Consider the following 20,780-nt stretch of genomic DNA (forward strand, 5'->3'; position numbering starts at 1 on the left):
TGTTTGTTAGTTTGTTATTACTTGCTACTGTAACAAAATCCTGAGCTAATCAGCTTATAGAAGAAAGAAAAGGAGTTTATTTTGGCTCAGGTTGGCAGGTTTCACATGCCCCAAAGCTTTCCGGCATGTGGCAAGGCTTCATGACAGCAGGACATAAAACTTACAAACGCCACGTTTTTGTTTTTTGTTTTTTTTAAATTTTTTTATACAATATGTTTTGTTCATTTTGTTTCCCCTCCCCAACTTTTCTCAGATTCCCCTCTCCTTGCCCACCCCATTTCATATTCTTTCTTTCTCATTTTTTTCCAAGTATACCTTTTTTAAAAAAACTTTTTATCGCTCCTTTGTGAATTTCACATCTTGCATCCCAATCCCACTCATCACCTATCTATCCCTTTGTATTTTCCCTCTGCCCTTGCAGCCTCCCCTGGAAAGAAAATTAGAAACAAACAAGCAAACAAACACACCCCTTACCCAAACAAGCATCCCATTGTGGAAGCTGTAGTGTGTCCCATTATGTCCCACGGTGCCACCTTCTTGTCCACACTTCTTTACTTGCAAATATTCACTGCAGTGACTCATTGGTCTGGTTCCAGGCCTCTGGCTTCTGCTACACTATTAATACTGGATCCTCACTGGGACTCCTCGGATATCCTGTTGTCACCCTGTGTCGTGGAGACCCTGCAGCTTTGGATCTGCAGGACTGGCCTCTTGACAAGCTCCAGCAGTTCATAGATGGGTAGATGTTGGGGTGGGCCAATTCCAAGCCCCAGATCTGGGCCTGGGTGGTAGCTGAGCTGGTTAGTCCACCAATTCTCCTGTACCCACACTTCCACAAAGCTGCAACTGGCAAGGGTCAGGGCCAGCTCTCCCACTCTCAGATTTGGCCATCTGTAGCAGCACAGGACAAGATGTCACCATGGCCTCTGGTGTCAGGTGGCAGGGCAGGCTACACATCAGGCTGTTTTTCTCCACCCTCAGTTCTGTTTTTCTTTGTAGTACTCAAATCATTACACTTCTCTTTCTCTAATATCTCTCCTCCACATACTTGTACATCACAGTGGCTCCTGCTTTGGGCGGGCCTCTGGGTGTCTTCCCTCCTTCTCTCTTAAAAAACCAAAACCAAAAGAGCTGGGCTGGAGAGATGGCTCAGGCATTAAGAGCACTGGCTGCTCTTCCAGAGGTCCTGAGTTCAATTCCCAGCAACTACATGGTGACTCACAACCATCCATAATGAGATTTGGTGTCCTCTTCTGGCCTGCAGGCATACATGCAGGTGAAATGGTATATGCTTTATATATAATAAATAAATACATCTTTAACATACAAAAATCTAAACCAAAAAAGCAAGCACAAGCAAGTGCACACAAAACCATTTTATGTTGGTGCACTACTCCTGAGCACGTGGCCTGCCCTGGAACGTGGCTCATGATGCCTAGTGTCACTCTTTTAAATTAGTTTTCATTGAGCCAGCATTGTTCAGTAGCCATTAGCTGTTTGTTTAGGGGTGGGACTTTGTGCCCACTTCCTCTTTCTCCATGCTGGGATTTTGTGTGGCTTAAACCTGTGCAAGCCTTGTCCATGTTGTCGAGGACCCTGTGAGTTCATATGAGCATCACCCCTGTTGTGTCTAGAGAATGCTGTTTCCTTGGCGTCATCCTCCGTCTCTGGCTCTTACAGTGTTCCCACGGTTTTTTGTGCACACATCTCTGTGCTTTGAGTGGAAGGGTGTGATTCAAACATTCCAGTTAGAACTAAATGCTCAAAGTCTTTGGCTCTGCACATTGTCCAGTTGTGGGTCTCTGTGTTAATTACCATCTATTGCAAGAAGATACTTCTCCAGTGAGGGTTCATCAAATGCATTGATTTAGGCGTATTAGCTGCACTTCTAAAAGATTCCATTTACCTCTCAGGAGTGTCACAGGCTAGGATTTACCACATGGCCTTTGGCAGACATTTAGACAAACCTTAGCTTCTAGCCAGTTTTTCTCAGCACTGCACCACCCTCTGATTCACCTGCTCCTGGCTGCTGGACCCCACAGCACCTCCTCCTCTTCTTCTTCTGGCACCACTGTGCTGTCAGGCGTCTGCTAAGGATTCCTAATTGCTTACTGTCTTTTTATGGGACTCCAGGCTCCTTGAAAAGGGCTTGGTTATGTTTGAATTTTAATGTAGCCAGGTGGTTGCTCATACATACATCTAAGGCCAATCTGGGTCCACATAATGTAAACTTAGCTCTGGCCTGGGATGTATAGTGAAACTCTATCTCAAAATTAAACACATGAATGAAATTGATACAGACATTTGAGGAATCTTTAACATGTTTCAAATTTATTTATTTGTTTGTTTGTGACAGTCTCCCTACACAGCCATGGCTGTCCTGGGATTCTCTATGTAGAGATCAGGCTGGCCTTGAACTCAGAGATCCACCTGCCTCTGCTTCCCTAGTGCAAGGATTAAAGGCGTGCACCACCATTCCCGATAGCATGGTTTGGGGGAAGGAATTGTTTTTGCTTTGAGACAAGGTTTTGCTATTCATGTAGCTATGGCTGGCCTATGTAGCCCAGGTTGTCCTGAAACTAAAAATAAAAATCTTCCTGCCCTAGCTTTCTGAGTGCTGGGATTACAGATATGAGCCACCTCACCTGGTTCTTTTTATGAAAGAAACTCTTCCAAGCTGGAGATGGCTCTGCAGTTACAAGCACTTGCTGCTCTTCCAGAGGATGGAGACCCGAATTCATCTTTCAACATCCTTATCAGGCACTCACAGCTGCCTGTAACTCTAACTCCAGGGGATCCATTGCCTTCATTCACATGCACAGACCCACATACAGACACCACACACTAACACATAATTAAAACGAATAAAGTGGAAACTCCTTTCTAATTGTTAAAATATAATCCTTAAAAGATGAGCAGCTGTCATCTGGAACTTAAACTTTGAATTTAAGTTCTGATTTGTGTGTTTTTCTTGTTTGCTTGGGTTTGGTTTGTTGTTTTCATTGTTCTTACTTATCTCCCCCCTCTCATTCTTTTTTTTTTTTTTTTAGCTATAGCTGAGAAAAGCTATCGGCTAGCTTATCCCATCTGCCTTGAACCCTTCAAAGAAGCCAGCAAGTGGCTAAGGTGGCCTTTATCCCAAGGGCCTTTGGCACCCACTTAAACAAACCTTAGCCAGCCCGCCCTAACTCTGCTCTCCACTGCTCCCTCTCATCTTCCCCCAGCCATTCTCCTTAGGAGTAGCATCGATCTGTGAGACTCATCTAGAGATCTTGAATATACCTTCCTGGTGTTCCTCAAACCATCAGGTGATATGGGCACCATCCTGCATGCCCATATCAGAGCCTGGTCCAGGTTCGAGGGCTGCTTGACTTGGTCAGTCGTGGCTCCTGGTGTTCCTCCTGATTGGTTGTCCCTGCTCACACAGGCACTCCTAGGAGACAGCAGCAGCCAGAGCTGGAATGCTGGAGTGGCAGATCGCTATGGGCGCCTTGACCGGGAGCTGCAGCTAGCCAACTCCCACTTCATCGAGGAGCAGCAGGCACAGCAGCAGGTACCTGAGAACAGCTGGTCAAGCAAGGAGGTAGCAGGAGGGTGCCTCCCCTGACTCTCTGATAGAGAGAGTCTAAAGTCAAGCAGCTTGGACCCAGCTGCCATATGCTGGGCTGTCAGGTGTGTAACGATTGTATACACCATTTAAAATCTTGAAAGCATGGTGTCCCAAAGAACCACTTGATCAGACCTCGGGAAAAGCAGAGCTGACATCTAAACCAACAAGGCCAAGGATTTGTGCAGGCTTTGGTTTGTTGCTGTTGTTCTGAGATGGGGTCTTGAGCTGTGTAGCTGTGGTTGGTTGGCTGACTTCCAACTCATGGAGATTAGCCTGCTTGTGCCTTCTGCATGCAGCCGTGCCCCAGCTAAAGCCAAGGATTTTAAAAAAGAAAACATTCCTTCTTCCCCAACTTCTTATTTGTACATTTAGCCTTTTGTTTATTTTAACAAAGATACTTTCAGAAACACTTGAGTTCTTGTTTTGTCCATTGAAAGTTGTTAATTTGCTGGGGGGTGGGGGGGTGGGGGGGTGGTGGCGGCTGTGCACGCCTTTAATCCCAGCACTCCGGAGGCAGAGGCAGGCGAATTTCTGAGTTCAAGGCCAGCCTGGTCTACAAAGTGCGTTCCAGGACAGCCAGGGCTACACAGAGAAACCCTGTCTGGAAAAACCAAAAAAAAAAAAAAAAAAAAAAAAAAAAGAGAGAAAGTTGTTAATTTGTTTCATTCTACATAAAAACAGTTGCTTTGATAAAGGTTGAGACATTGAAGGAAAATGAACTTAATTATCTCCATGTTGTTGCATTCATTTATTTATGAGTTTATTGATATGGTTTTATTGAGCCAGAGTCATGCTATGTAGTCCAGGCTGGCCTCGAACTCATAATCATTCTGCCCCAGCTTCCTGAGAGCTGAGATTGTGGGGCTGAGCCAACCACGCCAGCTGGTGTTGCTTTTACCAATAGCTATGCTAGTAAAAGCAGGCTAACGGTGACATTATAGATTAGGATGTGAGAATCAGCTGTCCGTTAAACTTTGGTTCATAAATGCTGTGTTTTGTGCTTATATGTAGACGTTGTGTTCCTTTGTTCTTTTTATATTATCATGTTGGCCTAACTAGTTGTTTGCTCTCAAGATGTTACAATGAAGCAAAGTTTGTGATAGAGAGTAAGGGAACCACAGCACAACTTTGTCTTTGTCAGCCAACAGTTGTCTTTGAGGTAACTTACTGTCCTTGAAGAAGAAAGGACTCTATGCAGTCCTCCCACATCCAGAGATCTGCTAGGCTGTCTTTCACTGACACTGTGGATGGAGACCTTGATCTTGGCGGTGGGCTTCCTCTTCCTAACCAACCCCTGATGTGGTGGTCATATGCTGGAGTGCATTGGCCATTTTCTGTTCCCTCATTGGACCTCAGCCAAGCAGAGTAAATCTCTCTTGGTGGTTTCAAGCCCCGCTGACTGTTCACAAGTTGGATCAGCAGGGGATAGCAGTAGCTTGACAATCCAGGCTTTGGAGCAGTGTGTTCTCAGAGGCAATGGTCTGCTGCTTTGATTTCTGGGCTTTGCTTTTGAATGTGAATTGTCCCAAGCTGGCAAAGAAACTAGCAGCTGCTGGAGTGCCGGGCTTGGAACCAGGTAAGATGGATTTTAATTGCTTATTTCCGTTCCTCTGGCACCAGTTGATTGTGGAACAGCAGGATGAGCAGTTGGAGCTGGTCTCTGGCAGCATCGGGGTGCTGAAGAACATGTCCCAGCGCATCGGAGGGGAGCTGGAGGAACAGGCCGTGTGAGTAGTGAGATGCCCTGATCAGCACTGACGATGACTGAGACCCTGAAAGCCTAGCAGTGAAGTACATGGCTGCTAAAGAGAGAAGCTACATAATGTGTGGTTGCAGTTTTGACTTTGTTGCGCTGAGTAGCTCCCCCAAAGCAGCAAATCCCAGATAAAATTCACAACTGTGGTTTAGGCAAAGCTGTTACTTTTAAAACCCTTTAAAAGACACACTAAGTTCTCTGAGCAGACTCTTGAGGCATAGTTAGGAATGGGAAGCAGATAGAGCCGTGCCCTCTGGAGACAGTGCCCTGAAGAGGAGGATGGGCATGAAGGTGGTGTTAGGACTCCCAGCTGTCATCCATCCCAGTACCCACTACATTAACATAAGTCCTGTCTTACAAAAGAACATTCAAATTTAATTGTAATTAGCAAAAACAATCTTCCCTCTCAAAACAAAGGAATAAACAAAACAAAACAAAACAAAACATGGACTGGAGAGATGGCTCCGAGGTTAAGATCACTGACTGCTCTTCCGAAGGTCCTGAGTTCAATGCCCAGCAACCACATGGTGGCTCAAAACCATCTGCAATGGAATCCACCATCCTCTTCTGGTGTGTCTGAAGACAGCCACAGGGTACTCATATACATAAAGTAAATAAGTAAATCTTTAAAAAAAAAAGAGGCAAAACATAACTCTTCAAAATTGTTTTTGCTGAAGAACCTGTCTCTTACACTCGAGTATGAAATGCACAGACAGCTTTTTTTATACAGCTGCTGTATAGTACACCATTCTACTTTTTCCCTGGGTGAGTGGGGGTGTACACCTGGATGTTTCTTAATGTTCACTGTTACATATGCTCATTATCAGTTCTTCCTGGGCACGTGTTCCGCACCAGGTTGTCTGGAGGCCCTGGGGATATAGGAGTGAGCAGGATAGATGCTGCCTGCCATTCAGAATGCTTGCTGCTTCCCAGGCATAGCACATATTGTACAAATGACGGGAAGTAGTCCCATGGTGGCAGTGGGGAAAGAGCCACTGTCACTGCGATAGGCCAGTTCAGGCAGCTGGAGAGCCCTGGTCAGCTGAAACCTGGGGGCAAGAGAGCCAGTGACTCTGCAGAGATGTGTGTAGCAGTGTGTGTAGGAGGGAGGAAGCACCTGAGAGAGTCAGGGGGCAAGCATACACACACACAACATGGTTTTCGGTGTCTGTCATGGGGAAGTGGGAGCAGAAGTCCTGAGAGGGAGTCAGAGCACAGCAGGTGTGACCTGTCAGTGTGATGAGGAGGCGGGACTTTCCTTTTCAGTATGGAGGAAAGGCAGGGAGGTGGTGCTTGGAGCGATGCCGTGAGCAGGTGCTGGGTTTTAGATGATTTACCAGAGTGGATCCAGGTGGCTATGCCGGGTGAGGAGCTAGAGTAACTGGAACCCAAACACTGGGTGAGTTTCTATTTAAAATGGAAGGAAGGGCTTCGGCTACTTTGTTGGTGAGGCAGCTTGAAAAGAAAGGCAGCCTGAGATCCACCTAGTTAAAGATGCTGAAATGATGATGGTCTATCTCCATTCCCTCAAAGCTAGCACAGCAACAACAGAAATGTTTTTGCAAAGATAAAAACCTCTGGAGAACATAAAACAGGAAACAGGAGTTATACCAGTTTAGCTTACAGAAAGCAGGCAGGTAATGGACTCAGTAGGCCTAAGTTAAGAAAGCTGACCCCTGAGCCAGAGGGGAGCAAACGTGAGGCAGTGTGCCTCCCACCACAGACCTCTCAGTGTGACTACATGCACTCAGATGGTGTAATGTTAATGTTGAATATTGACCTAACCAAACTATGACACAACTATAAATATATATCAGAGAAGTGGGAAGGAGGGGACAGGTGGGAATCACATGGTCTAGGGCTAAATCCTAATGTGATAGTTCTGTACCATAAAGTCTGAGGACTAAAGTCTGCATCATAAGATACAAGGAAGCTACTTCACAAGAGGAGAAAGGGCCAGGAGAAGCTGAACTGATAGGAACACACAGGTAACAGAAGGGAACTGTGGTTTACCATAACATCCCTGCAGGACTGTTTTGCTCTTTAAATTAGGTATTTATCCTTCTGGTAAAAATAGAAGGGAAGAAATATGGGCCTTGAACTGATACATATGCTGTCTAGGAGAATAGCCGCCAGCCTCATGTGGCTACTGAGCATGGGATGTGTGTGGCCAGCTGAACTCAAATGGACTGTGAGCAGAATGGGAGTCCTGGAGTCTGGAGCAAAGGGGCAGGAGAGTTTATCAATCATCTTTATATTTCATGTTGAAGGGTTAACTCAGATATAGTAGCATAGATAAAATATAGCTAAAAATTAATTTCAGAGGCCAGTTGGTGTAGCATTTGCCTGCATACAGTCCCCAGCAGTAGCAAGTTTGGTGGCTTCTACCCACAGTTGGTGGAAGCAGGATGGTCAGAAGGTCAGGGTCATCCTTGTAAGTTCAAGGCCAGCCTGGACTGCATTTGAGATCCTGGCTCAATTTTTAAAACCTTTTAGAAAGCACAGTGTCGAAAAAAATGCAAAGAGGCATTTGTGACCTGTATGTCTCTCTGCTGGGCAGAAGCTTGGTGCGGCTGTGCTTGGCTCAGGATTGATTGGCATGCCTGTTTTATCTTTAGTAAGAAAAGTTACGCCCAGCACACACAAGTAGCCCTTGGTTTTCAGTGCTCGGCCTGGAGATGCCTTCCAGCAACAGGACCAAAGTGCTGCCAGGATCTGAGATGAACTAAACATGTTTTAATTTGAAAACTCAAGTATAGAACAAAGACTTATTTAGTTAGTTGTCAGTGTGGACTGTGATAGTTAACTTAATGAGGATTTGGTAGTTCCAGATACTGAAGGACTGTCATGTTTCCTTTGTGGGCTCACACCCAGAGCAGTGGTTTATAGCTGCCAGTGACCCTGTCAAAGTAAATAAGGTCTTTGTAGGAAGGCTGTGGTACTAATTGGTATATTAATTTTAGCCTCAAACTAATCATGTACCAGTCAGAAGCTGAAGTCTGGAATGTACAGTAGTTTATGAAATAGAGGTTGCTAGAATGCAAATACAGTATTCAGTGCTGCTTCCAGCAGCATGGTGGATGGCAAATAACAGGGGCCTCCCGAGCTGATTCTCCAGTTCTCCTTGGAGAAACACTGCTTTTATGAGCGATGATGCATCCATCATACACTCTCTTCCTCTTGCTCTCTGAGAGAGAGCGCGAGTACATCCCAACCCTACCCCATCCCCACCCTACCCCATACACCATCAGGGATGCCAAGCCTCTGGCTTTTAACTTATAATAAGGCAGAATGCTTTAAAGGAGGATCTGTCTGATTTAGAGTATACTCCTGAACTCACATTGACATAGAGTACTTTTGTGTATTATGTGCTTCTTGCAGGCCCCCTCGACAAGCATTGCTTAGGCATAGGCACCCTGTTTAACAGGTATCAAGAGTCTCAAAGAGTTGTGTAAGATACCTTGTTCAAAGAAGAAGTAACAAAGCCAGGCTCTCTGGCCCTGTGCCTGGGCTGGCAGTGCTGTGTAGTCAGCGGCACACTGCCTTGTCTGCAGTTCTGAAATCTACAAATCCAAGTGTTTAATTTGCAGCAGACTTGTGTGATGGAAAAGCCTCAGCTACACCGACTGTAGCTGTGATTCTTTATGGGTTCTTCTGCAGAAACACAGCACTCTTGATAATGGGATCTACCCCAGACCCTGCTAAGGTTGTTGACTAATCTATAGCATGTGTAACATGTCTTTGAAGCATATATTTTCCAAATTTATTTAAAACAAAACAAAACGTAAGTCGTTCCAAGGATTTGAGGTAACAGGGTGGATCCTGAGTCCCCAAGGACACTTTTTACCTTTATTGAGATTGAGGCCCAGGCCTTACTTTATAGCATGGCAAATGCAAGGCTCTACTTACCACCTGCTCCCTCCTTCTCTCCAGCATGCTAGATGACTTCTCTCACGAGTTGGAGAGCACTCAGTCTCGACTGGACAACGTGATGAAGAAACTTGCAAAAGTGTCTCACATGACCAGTGGTATGTATGTGTGACTCTGTCTGTGACCTTCTCTTGCCTCTGGCATATTTGTCTGTGCTACTTTTGGGTCAGAAAATGGAATAGTAGTATATAGAAGCCAGAGCCTGCGCTTGTGGACTACACGTTGGCAGAGTCTTGTTCCTGATACACGTTTTTGAGTGTTGGCCCAGTGGAGAAAATTCCCCACAATCCCAAATCTTGTTTTTACTTTTTTCCATTTTTCTTGCCACACTAGAGAACTTAACATTTTTCTTCTGATATTTTTATTTTAGCACATGGTGTGTGTGTGTGTGTGCTCGTGTGTGTGCACGTGTGCATGCATGCACACACTGTCCATGGCACTCATGTTCATGGCAGTAGGTACTTTTGTTCACCGTCCCTAGGGAACTTCCTTAAAGTCGAAATTGCTATAACACTTGCTGCTTTCTGTGAACTATCTTCCTTTCATCATTGGGAAAATACCTACTTCTTCAGACTGTGATGTCTTATAAAGTGCTGTCCTAGCATTGTGTGCCAGAGCGGAAATGAAGAAATAAGGTTTCAGGTCAGTTACCATATTTGAAGATGTTTTCTAATCTACATTTTTTTTTTTGATTACTACAAATTGCCTCCCCTGACCAACAGGAAATGATGTACGTCAAGTCAAAATCCAGTATCTCCTCTTTATCTGGAGGTTGTTGCCTGGTGAAAGGAAGACCTGAGATATTTCTTGAGATAATTTGAGTGCTTTGGGCCATAGAATACCCCTTCATAAAAGACCCTCCCCAATTCCTGCCTCCTTATTCCCCTGGAGGTTTCTGGATGTCAGGTGCATCTGACATGGAGGGCTGAAACACAGATGCCTGTGTACTCTTCTGCAGTGTACCTCCTGGCTCGGTCACACAGCAGTGTCCAGCATTCACTTCTTAACTAAACCATTGAGAGTTGTAGATAGAGCTCAATGGGAGAGTCTTTAGTACTTAGCCAGGCAGCGGTGAGGCCCTGGGTTCTGTAGCAAGCACCTCAGAGTGGTGAGCATTGGATAAAAAACAGTGCAAAGGTGTTTACCAGTGTGTTTGTGCTCAGTCATATTCAAAAATACCACTCTGCTCAGTGGAGAGACCTAAAGGATCAAAAAGAAGTGCATATCTGGAGTTCTTTCCATTCTCTCTAGGTTAAATGCCTTCATGCTTCAAGCAGGGTCTTTGCCTGAAGCTGTGTGTGTTATACAGGAAGCAGGCACCAGCTCAGTTTATCTTCCCCATGATCAGAGAAGGGTCTGGAGTTTGTTTTCTGGTTCCTCTGTTCTCCTCTACCTACAGTCCTCTACTTTATTTATGTATTTGCTTTTAAATTGTGTGTGTGTGTGTGTTGTACATGTGTGTACATGTGTTTTTGCAGTAGTGTGCATGTGTGGAGACCAGAGGTCATTTTTATTTTGCTGTCTGTCTGCCTGTCTCTCTCTCTTTTTGCACTTGCTTGTGTACACAGGTATGTTGAGGGAGTTAGTTCCTCCTACCATGTGGGAACTGGAGATTAACTCAGGTTGTGAGGCTTGACAGCAGTGTGTTTACCTACTCAGCCATCTCACTAGCTTCTCAGCCTTATTTATTTATTTACTCTTTTATTTATTATATACATTGATGTTTTGCCTGCATGTATGTCTCTGTGGGGATGTTGGTTTCCTGCAACTGTAGTTGCATAGTTGTGAGCCACCATGTGGGTGTTGGGAATTGAACTAGGGTTATCTAGAAGAGCAGTCAGTGCTCTTAACTGCTGAGCCATCTCTCCAGCCTTCAGCCTTATTTTTTGGAGACTAAGTCGCTCATTAACCAGAACCATACCATTTTGCCTAGCCTGGTTGAGCAGTGTGAAGCCCCTGGATCCACCTATCTCTGCTTCCTTGTCTTTTCCCCCAACCGAGCACTGTGGTTATGGGCACAAGTCAATATGCCTGGCTTTTACCTGCCTGTGGGGATCTAAACTCAGGGTCTCATGCAGACACTTTACCCACTGAGTTATCATCTCAGTACCCTTGTATTTAAAGAAAAAAGTTTCTTTAAGGAAGTGTTACATAAGCAGTTTAAGCACTAGCCTCTCACTGGTGTGCGTGTTCATGTACGGTCAAGTAGCTCCTTCAGCATCAGCTCTGTCGGGAAGAGTGAGTGAACAAAGGCGGCCTGTGTGTTTTGTTTGCGAGCATTCTGGGTGTGAAGAGCGTAGGAAAGTCCTGCAGAGTGTCTGCAACACGGAAGCTCTCTCATGCTTCATCCCGCTTTGTCTAGAAAGAAGAGTTTGGGAAACAACATGAGATATTTGGCTATATTTGTATACAGAAGAGAGTCTACAACTGCTCTGTTGTATATTAACTGAGCAGTTAGCATGAAATACCCTTCGTTTAATTTTTGCTTGCTACCAAAGAAATATTGCTATAGTATGTGTTTCAGTTTATTGACCAGGCAGTTTGTAATTGTTCTTTTCTCTTCCATAACTTTTGGTTAAGTTCATTGCTTTGTTATCAAACCTGTATGGAAAGGCAGTCTCAAAACAATCTGTCACACCAGTGCCAGAGGGTCTGAGAAGGGCCGATTTGTCACCGTATTCATGGTTGTTAGGATGGAGTGATAAGGAAGGATCCCTCCATGCTGGACTGGAAACTATGGTCCTGTATCTTTAACGAGAAAAGAGAATGCTTTCCAAATAGTGGCATTTGCCCATGGCAGGCCTCCTCACACCCGTCAGAGCAGTCCTGCTTCAGACAGAAGGAGTGGGTAGGCTTGGGTCTTAGTGACTCAGTGAGTTTCTGCTGTGTGGGGCAGACAAAGTGGTCCAGCAAGAAGATATTTGCTGTGCTTGTTGATATTCACATGTTTTGGCCAAAAACCAGCTCTGAGATGTTGCTGTGGCACTTAGGAAGGATATGATTTGCTCTGTGGAGAGTTGCTATCTATTTTCCTAAATTCAGACCATCCTATAATATGCTCATCAAAACTGTGCTGTGCTGAGATCTGAAGGCTGTCCAGTAGACTTTAACAGCGTCTCCACTCTTACACACGTGTGCCTGTACACTTGTGTTTCATTGGCTCACTGCTCCTGGCTCAGCTACATTCTCAGAGTGATAGCATTGAGTGTGTGCAAGTAGAGGCTGGAGGTCAACTAGGGTGTCTCCCTCTGTTACTTCCTACCTTACCATCTTTATTGTTTTGAGACCTAGAACTTGTAAGTTCTGCTAGAGTGGCTGGCCAGCAAAGTCCCAAGGATCTACTTGTCTGCTCCGCACCAGCACTGGCGCCAGGAGCATGCAGCCATGCCTTCTGTTTACCTGGGTGAGGGGGGTTGGAGCTCATGCCTGCACAGCAGACATTTGGGCACTCAGTCATTCCTCATCATGTCCTTTGCTTTTTGTTCTTTAACAGAATTTGTATGACTCTGGCCGATTTGATACTTTGGCACTTTGGCTGGCTGTCAAGTTGTGGGAATTCTTCTGTCTCAGCCTTCCTAGTGTTAACTTAAGAGACATACCCAGCATGCCTAGCTTCTTAGTAACATTCCTTTGTATCATCCTGGTCCTTTGTGAAGGACACTAGGACCTGCTAGTGGACATGCCACTTGTGTGGTCCACATTTCTGCAAGTTACATAAGTGTCCTAATGATGGTGCTGTCTCTGTGGGTGCCTCAAGCTGGGGCCCTGCACAGCATGCAATGCAGCTGTTCTTTAACCCTTCGGGGGGGGGGGGACAGTTGTAGTCTCAGGGTTGTGGGCTACAGTAGGCATCCCTGGGCCTGTCGGCCTTTCTATCTTGCAGAGGGCTTCTCTGCTTTCAACCATCTAGAGGAACTGTAGCCTTTCTGTATCCTGTACCAGTTGCTCCAAACTGTTAGTAGGGCTAAAGGTTTCAGAAGGCATTGGCTTTCATTACAGATATACTGTGTAAATCATTTGAACACAGTTACTGGCTAACCAATCTCCTTATCTGACTAGGTGTGATATGAAATAAGTCATTCTCTGCCCTGGGAGCTGCTTTTTCAGCTGTTCATTTCCTGAACCGACCAGCAGTGGCTGTCTCTTCTCTCCACCCTCTCACAGTGCTCATGAGGAGAGCATGCGCATTGCTGAAGCATATCTCTTTGTGGGAGATTAAAGCAGGCTTTAATCTGTCACACCAGTGCCAGAAGCCTTTTCACTGGTGCACCTGCCACCAGCAGAAAGCTAAGATCCATGGGCTTCAGCTAAAGGCTCAGGACTCAAAGCCTGCACTTAATGGCAGAGCTGTAGATGTGTTTGAAGTGTAGCCCCAAGGCAGAACAGCACAGGGGACCTGGTGCCTGGGCAGGGTTGGGATCTGCTCTGCTCTGCCATGTGCATGCTTTGTCCCTTCTCTGCTTCAGCAATGTTGTCCTAAAGTCTGAGGACCTATGTCTCAGGAAGGGCAGTACCTAACCCTGGGAAGGTCACTTCTGTGTCCTGCCTTCCAGATCGGCGCCAGTGGTGCGCCATAGCCGTCCTCTTCGCAGTCCTGGTGGTCGTGCTGATCCTCTTCCTAGTGCTGTGAAGGTGGCCCGCCCGCCTCAGGCACTTCTGCACGAGGACCCAGGGGAGAGGAGAAGCAAGCACTCCGCCACTTACATTCCTCGCCCAGAAACACACCTCTACCCGCCTCCTCTGTGACTCCAGCTTTGAGACAGCCCTCTCTCCCAGCACTCAGAGGGCAAGCTTAGAAGAGGGAAGAGGTGACCATGTGCCCGGCTGGATAGCAGAAGCCCCGGCTGCCCACTCTTCCTGAGGACAGCAAGCCACTGCTTTGCCTTACTGGACCTCGCTCCTTGAGGAAAGAAGGACAGAGTCCTCAGAAGAACTGACAGCCCCACTTACTCCGTTGCTCTTTCTACTGGTCTCTGGCAGCCTTTCCTTCTGCTCAGACCCTTTTCCCTGCTTAGATGGGTGCCACTCTCCCTTCAGAAGAAGCCTGGCAAGAATGAGGGCATCTGGGGATGTACGTTTTCATTGCTGTTATGTTTCTTAGCCCCTGAGAGCTGGCTGTTTCTGAGAACAGAAGGCTCAGAAACACTTCGTGACAGAAATGCAGTGTCTCATTTTGCTGGGTAAGAGTTGAGATTAAACTGCTTTTCCGGGTGTTTTTGTGGCAGGGATAAGCAACAGGAAATAGTGAAATCCCTTGGGGCTGGGGGTGCAGATGACAAAAGGCTTTAATAAACTGGGGCAGTTGAGAACAGCAGCACCTGTGTCGGTCTAGCCTATTGAAGGAATGATGATATCTCCCAGGGCCTGGCCAGTCTGTCCCAGGGCTGCCTCCTCAGAGGTGCAGCTTGCAGATGTAGAGCCCCGTACAGCACAGCAATGCTCAGCCGGGTGGGACATGCCTTCTTCTCTGATGCTTTTATGCTGATGGCACTCAGAGATGAGGTAGGAGGGCCAGCACATCTATTGCCTTTATGCAGAAGCTGTCCTGACACAGAAAGGCTGGCTCTGAGCCAGAGGTCCCTTACTCTGTGAGTAATAGCATAGATGGGGAAGAGAACTTGGAACTCTGTTCTCTAAGAACAACTTGACTTCATCATCCACTGGAGTTATTGAGGGAGTCCAAATTCCCTGACAGATGGTTTATTGGGTTGAAGTGGCTGAAACTGCTGACACTACGCTTCAGGCTTCGGGTGACGGTTCCCATACCTCAGATGTGCTCATGAATGTGGGATTTCTCATAATGTCCCGAATGCATAGCCTGGTATTAACATAGCCGTCAGGGCCAGAGCCAGCCTTCCACGTTGGAGGCTGCCGCTCAGTCGTCCTCTGTGCTGGAAGAGCAGCACCTGGATACCCTGACCTTTGACCTCTCTTGCTCTGCCTTTCTGTGCATTCCTTAGCATGCCAACTTTCAAAAAACAAATCCTGGGTTGTTCGTATTCCTTGGGATTTTGACTTTTGGGTCCCCTTTTTGTTTTGTTTTATTATTCCCAATGATGTGCTTGCCCAGCTAACTTTCAAATTGCACTTTTAAATAAATATTTGTAACAATTTTTAAAAGAAGGGTATTTTATCTTGTTTAGGATCATGATAGGTAAGGAAATCTACCTATTGGTAAAAGCTAAAAGATTAGTAAGACCAAAAGGGGGTGGGCACCGCGTCTGCGTGAAGCTCTGGTGTTAGATACAGTGATGTTAGTTCTTTTCAGATGAGGAGAAAGTGTGAATATTACAAAGGGCTTCAATGTAGGGTTCTGTGTTATTTTTGTTTCACGAAATTTTAAAGTTTTGAATAGTCTTCTGTGAACATAGACCATGGGCAGGCCTCAGATTTGCATTAAAATATAGAAGCCTTTTGTTAAAAATCAATGTGGGCCTTGTCTGAGTACTGAAACCCACACTCCACATTACAAAGCCGTGAACAGTCTAAGAATTGAAATCACCGCACTTAAAGCCATGCTCTCTGCTAGCAGAGGAGAGTCAGTCAGACCCATTCAGAGAGCACGTCTTTAGTAAGGTTCCCGCATAGGTCAGGGACGAAGACTTGTGACTCTGGCTTTAATTTTGTAGGATCTATTTTGAGTGCGTATGGCAACCTCACTGATTGAAGGTATTGGCCGAACAGTGTTATAGACCTGACACAGACTGGGACTGAGCGTGGCGTGTCAGCAAGAAAGGAGCTTCTCACGCAGGTGCTCCCTCCTGGGCCTCAGTCCTGCAGCGGCTGGCTTAGTCCAGGCCAGGCACTGCAGAACCAGGGCAAAGAGGACAAGGACAGACCTTTCTTCTGCAGTGACCCAGAGAGCTGAAGGTATCCTTCTGCCATATGTCCTAGACTAGGGAAGGGAACACAGGGATGGCCCACACTGCCTAGGAGTGTGTGTCTCTTACAGATGTGCTCCCCAGCCCCACTCTGCCTGCTGCACTTGGTTTTGGAGCCATCACATTAAAGAACTGGTGGAATATATATGCTGGCTAACAAAAGAGCTTAGTGTGCTTACGGGAAGAATGCTTTTCCTATCGCCTGGGGATGGGACGGAGGACAGTTCACTGAGAGCACCTGCCAGAGCACGGATCCCAAAATACCTTTACTTCTCAGCCCTCTGTTTTGATCTTGTCATTGTTTGGGCTGGGACATCACAATGCTATGCCTGCCCTGGACTTCACAATCCTGGCAAATGGAATTGTCATGTATGCCTGAGCACGCATGTTGTGTTTTCCTCAATTTCAGAATTCACGCTAGAGCTGAAACAGGGAAACTTGGCAACTTGCCCATTATTCTCTGCTTTTAGCCAGAGTTAAACAGACTGATGGGTCTGGTAGCCAACAGCTTGGCAACTTCCATGCCTTCTCACCTCGTGCGAGTAAGGGCTGTGAAGAGAAATCCCGTCTGATTCCAACAGAAATCTGTCTCTGCTAAGTGTTTTACCTTCTGTAAGTAAAGGCAGTGGGGCCAAGGGTTTTCTTTGGGTGATTTCTCTGCCCACAGAGTGAGACCAGAGGGGCAGTCGTGGCACCTGCAGGCCCAGAGCTTGAGGGAGGGATGCACTGAGTTCACCTCTGTGGACTTGGTGTGGTTTGGCTTCACCTTGTGCCACAAAGTGAATTTGTAACCAAAACAGAGATGGACTATCTGGAAGGCTAGTTATAGAACGTGGAGCACAGCAGCTGTCGCTTCCTCCCCCTCCCTCTGACTGCATTGCCTCCCTCCCAAATTGGTAGGAACGATGGGCTTCTGTTTATCTTTTTAAAGTGTATCTTGTCCATCGAGAGTAGAGAGAACGTAAAATTGGAGTTCGCAAATGTATCAGCCCCTCACTGTGCGCCCCAGTCAATTCCTGAAGAGAAGACTCTCCAACAAGAGGCTTTACTGGGCCACTGAAGACTCGGCCACAGGATCCTCTCTGGACCCTCACATCTGGGAGGGGCCTAGTAAGATAGGAGGGGGTCTGTCTTAAATGTCCAGTTGCCCTTACTCAACTCCCAACCTTCAAAAAGATCTTATCCTGAAAATGGCCTTTCTCTTTAAGAGTGAGCACTGGGGGATGGGAAAGCCTGCTGCCAAACCAGATGACCCAATTGTGAGCCCCAGAACCCACCTGGTGGAGGAAGAGAACCACACCCACAAGTTGTCCTCTCCCCTCCACGAGTGCTGGATTGTGGGCACATGTGCAAATAAATCACTATATAAATGTACAGTTTTTAAAGAAAGGATGATATTGGTCTGCTGTGTATAAACGTGGGAGCCACTGTCACCTGTTTCTTACTAATGCGCTCTGGGCAGCTTTACTGTCTGGTTTTGATTCCAGAAAAGCGTAAGTTTGGAGTGGAACAGCTCCTATGGCCTGAGCAGCAGGGCTGTGACCCAGAGGCTGTCCATTGCAGGGGATGGATAGCCACTGCAGGCAGGACTTAGCCATCGGGAGCCCTTTTAGGACAAGTCAAGGCACTTGAAGCTGGCCTTGGTGACAGAACTCAGAGTGATGCTAACTTGATTCCTCGGCATGGCGTGTTTGCCTGCGGACAAACACTGAAGCTCTGAACGGTGCCTGTTCAGGTGGCTGCTGACTGGCTGCATTTGGAAATCCTCCATATGTTATAGCTTCTGCCAAGTCAGCTGTCAGGGCAGGGTGAGAAAGAAAAGAACGTGAGTGAGTGTGTGTGTGTGTGTGTGTGTGTGTCCCTGCCATCAGCTAACACGTTGGTGCTATTTTTCTTCTGATGTGACCTTAATCCAGACATGCTCTTCCCCTAGCAGTGCACACTGGCTGCTCAGGCAGTGCCTGCCCCCGCTGGGCCCTCACATGAACGTCTCACGGACCTGGTTTGCCCACTGTGGCCAGGGCTTTATGAGGAGGTGTATCTTACAGTCTGTCTTCTCATGGCTATGAATTGTCTACTGAAAGGCCACTTGGCCCTCAGGGGCTTTGAGGAATAAGACCACCATCATCACTGTTAGCTGAGCAGATATCCGGGCCCTGCCCCTGCTCCATCTGCGCTTTCCTGAGCCTTGGGGTGGGACCAAGATCAAGCTTTACCTTCTGTGTCAGCGGACTACAGATTCTGCTGGGATCCATGTGTGGACAGCGAGGAGGACCCTGCAGCTGAGCTCTGGCTCGAGAGAAGCAGGTGTCTTTATTCCCAGGGGAAGCAGAGTGTCTGTGTCCTGGTTGTCTGCGGGCAGGGCAGCCGGCCACCCACTGACAAGGCTCTGGAATTGCTTTTCTGTTTTGCTCTGCTTTTTTCTGTTTTTGAACCCTAGCCCTCGTGCATAGAGCACACTGAGCACCACTGAGTCCCACCCCGGCTTTGGCAAGTGCTCTCAGCTAGCTTCCTGTGACTTCTTCCTGACTGGCCCAGGCTGGACCTAACCCTCAGCATGCTAACAGATATGAGGGACATCTGGGAAACGGTCAAAGGAACCCAGCTGCAGATGATAGCAGATTTGATTTTATAAGTAGAAGTAGCCTCCATGGCTTATTTTAATACAGAAACGGAATTTATAAGTGGCAAAATAGTGGGAAAGAAACCCTTATATATTTTCCCAAGGATAAATATTTTTACTTTTAAATAATAGGACATACACACTGGTGTGGGGTCAGGGTCAGAACTTTACCTGGGCATCTTACAGGTGGCACATCCCCACAGCATGGTAAGAGTGAACCAGATCCCTGGGACCAGAGTTTTGTCACCTCTGCCACAGGTAGGTTTATGTGATGGCTCTCCCGTGGTGAGAAGCTTGTTAGAGATGCATTTTCTGTGGAGTCATTAGAGGAGGCTAGCACCCACAACCCCTGGTTCCAATGCACACCATTGAGGACCATTGCTTCTACATTGCTCTGCATCTACAGGGAAACATTCCTCAAAGAGTCATGCCTGCTCTGGTGGTAATCCTAACATTTGATGACATCACATTTGAAAACTTCTAAGACATACTTGTGTAAAATAAACTCCATGAAGGTGACTTTTACACCTTGCAGTCCACTTCTTACTTCTGCTCCTGAAGTCCTGCTGCAGCCGAGCCGTGTGACGGGATTCTGTTCAGTATTAAAGCAAGATGGAGACCTGAGCACTGCCCTCGGTGCTCTCCCTCCCCTTTACCACTTCCCCTGTCCACTCTTGCTCTCGGCTTTAGTCTTCACACTTAGACACAGGTTACTCCTCCCTCCCGGCTGCACTAATGAACATGGGGCTGGGGAGAGAGCTCAGTGGACCGGAGTACTCACCATGCAGGCTTGAGTACCTGAGTTCAGATTCTCCAGTACATGCTGAAAAGCTGGGTTTGATTGCTCATGTCTAAAGCCTCAGCACTGGGGTTGGGTAGAGACAGGAGGATCACTGGGACTCCATGGCCAATGTAGCTGGAAAAACCCACAGGCTACAAACTCAGTGAAAGACGCTGGCTGCGAGAGGTAAAGGACTGGTAGAAGAACAATGCTCTACGCACATGCACACATGTACATTCATACAACACACACACTTTAAAACACTGACATATGAAGGAAACAGTTTGCAGTTGATACCTGCTGGGTCTCAGGAAAAGAATCCATGGAGGATCACTGTGTCTGTCATCTGCATTTGGAGGCAGGCCATGCCCAGGGGTCAGTGGCCAACACACAATGGGCTTTTCTTTTTCTTTTTTTTTTTTTTTTTGGTTTCCCTTTTTTTCCCCCCCCCCCCCTTTTTTTTAAATGAAGGGAGAAAACACTTGGACTTGGTAAACAAGGAGTGGGGAAGATCTGGGAGGAACTGGGGGAGAGGAAAGCATATGGGTAAAGTATATGAAAAAAATGAAATAAAACTATTCCTGACATAGATATCTGCCCGCGGCAGGGAACGCTGGCAGCCACTAGAAGATGGGAGTCATGGATTGTGAGTGCTCAGGAGGTAACCCAGTTGGTGGAGTGCTTGCCTACCCAGTCCAGGGCTCAGTCCCAGTACCAAAGAAAACCAGATTTGCCTGCCTGGAGTCCTAACACATGGGAAAACGGAGCAAGAGAGCCAGATTTTCAATCCCCCTGCCTCAGCTTCCTAAGCAGCTGGGATTACAGGCCTGAAGACTGCAGCATGAAGCCACTAAGAGAGGCACCAGCATAGGGCTGGGGAAGGCTCAGCACTGAGAGCGCTTGCGCTGCGCTGCAGTCCTGCGTTCTCTCGCCAGCACCCATCTGGTGGCACACTGCTACCTATAACTCCAGTTTCACGGGATCCCACCTCCTTTGCTGGCCTCTTGGGCACCAGGCATGCATAGGTGTACATACAGGCAGGCAGGCAGACAGACAGACACTCACATATTAACCTTAAGAAAGAAATTAACAACTAGTCTAGTGCCTATAATCCCCAGCTATTCCAAAGTCTGAGGCAGGAGGATTTAAAAGTGAAGGCCAGCCCGATGAACTTTTGTGAGACCTTATCTCAAAGAAAA

General features: G+C 46.8%; 1 protein-coding gene across 1 annotated transcript in view; it reads left to right on the plus strand.

The window, feature by feature from the left end:
• The window catches only part of Stx6 (syntaxin 6), a 48,222-nt gene extending 30,656 nt beyond the window's left edge, over positions 1–17,566 (plus strand). The window contains exons 5-8 of the mRNA XM_021156063.2: positions 3,428–3,553; positions 5,231–5,337; positions 9,300–9,394; positions 13,850–17,566. Coding sequence (XP_021011722.1) covers positions 3,428–3,553; positions 5,231–5,337; positions 9,300–9,394; positions 13,850–13,926 — 405 coding nt within the window. The 3' untranslated portion in view covers positions 13,927–17,566. The remainder of the gene's footprint in view (positions 1–3,427; positions 3,554–5,230; positions 5,338–9,299; positions 9,395–13,849) is intronic.
• Positions 17,567–20,780: the final 3,214 nt, after the last annotated feature.

This window comes from Mus caroli, chromosome 1 (genome assembly GCF_900094665.2).
Source record: "Mus caroli chromosome 1, CAROLI_EIJ_v1.1, whole genome shotgun sequence".
NCBI classification, from domain to species: domain Eukaryota; kingdom Metazoa; phylum Chordata; class Mammalia; order Rodentia; family Muridae; genus Mus; species Mus caroli.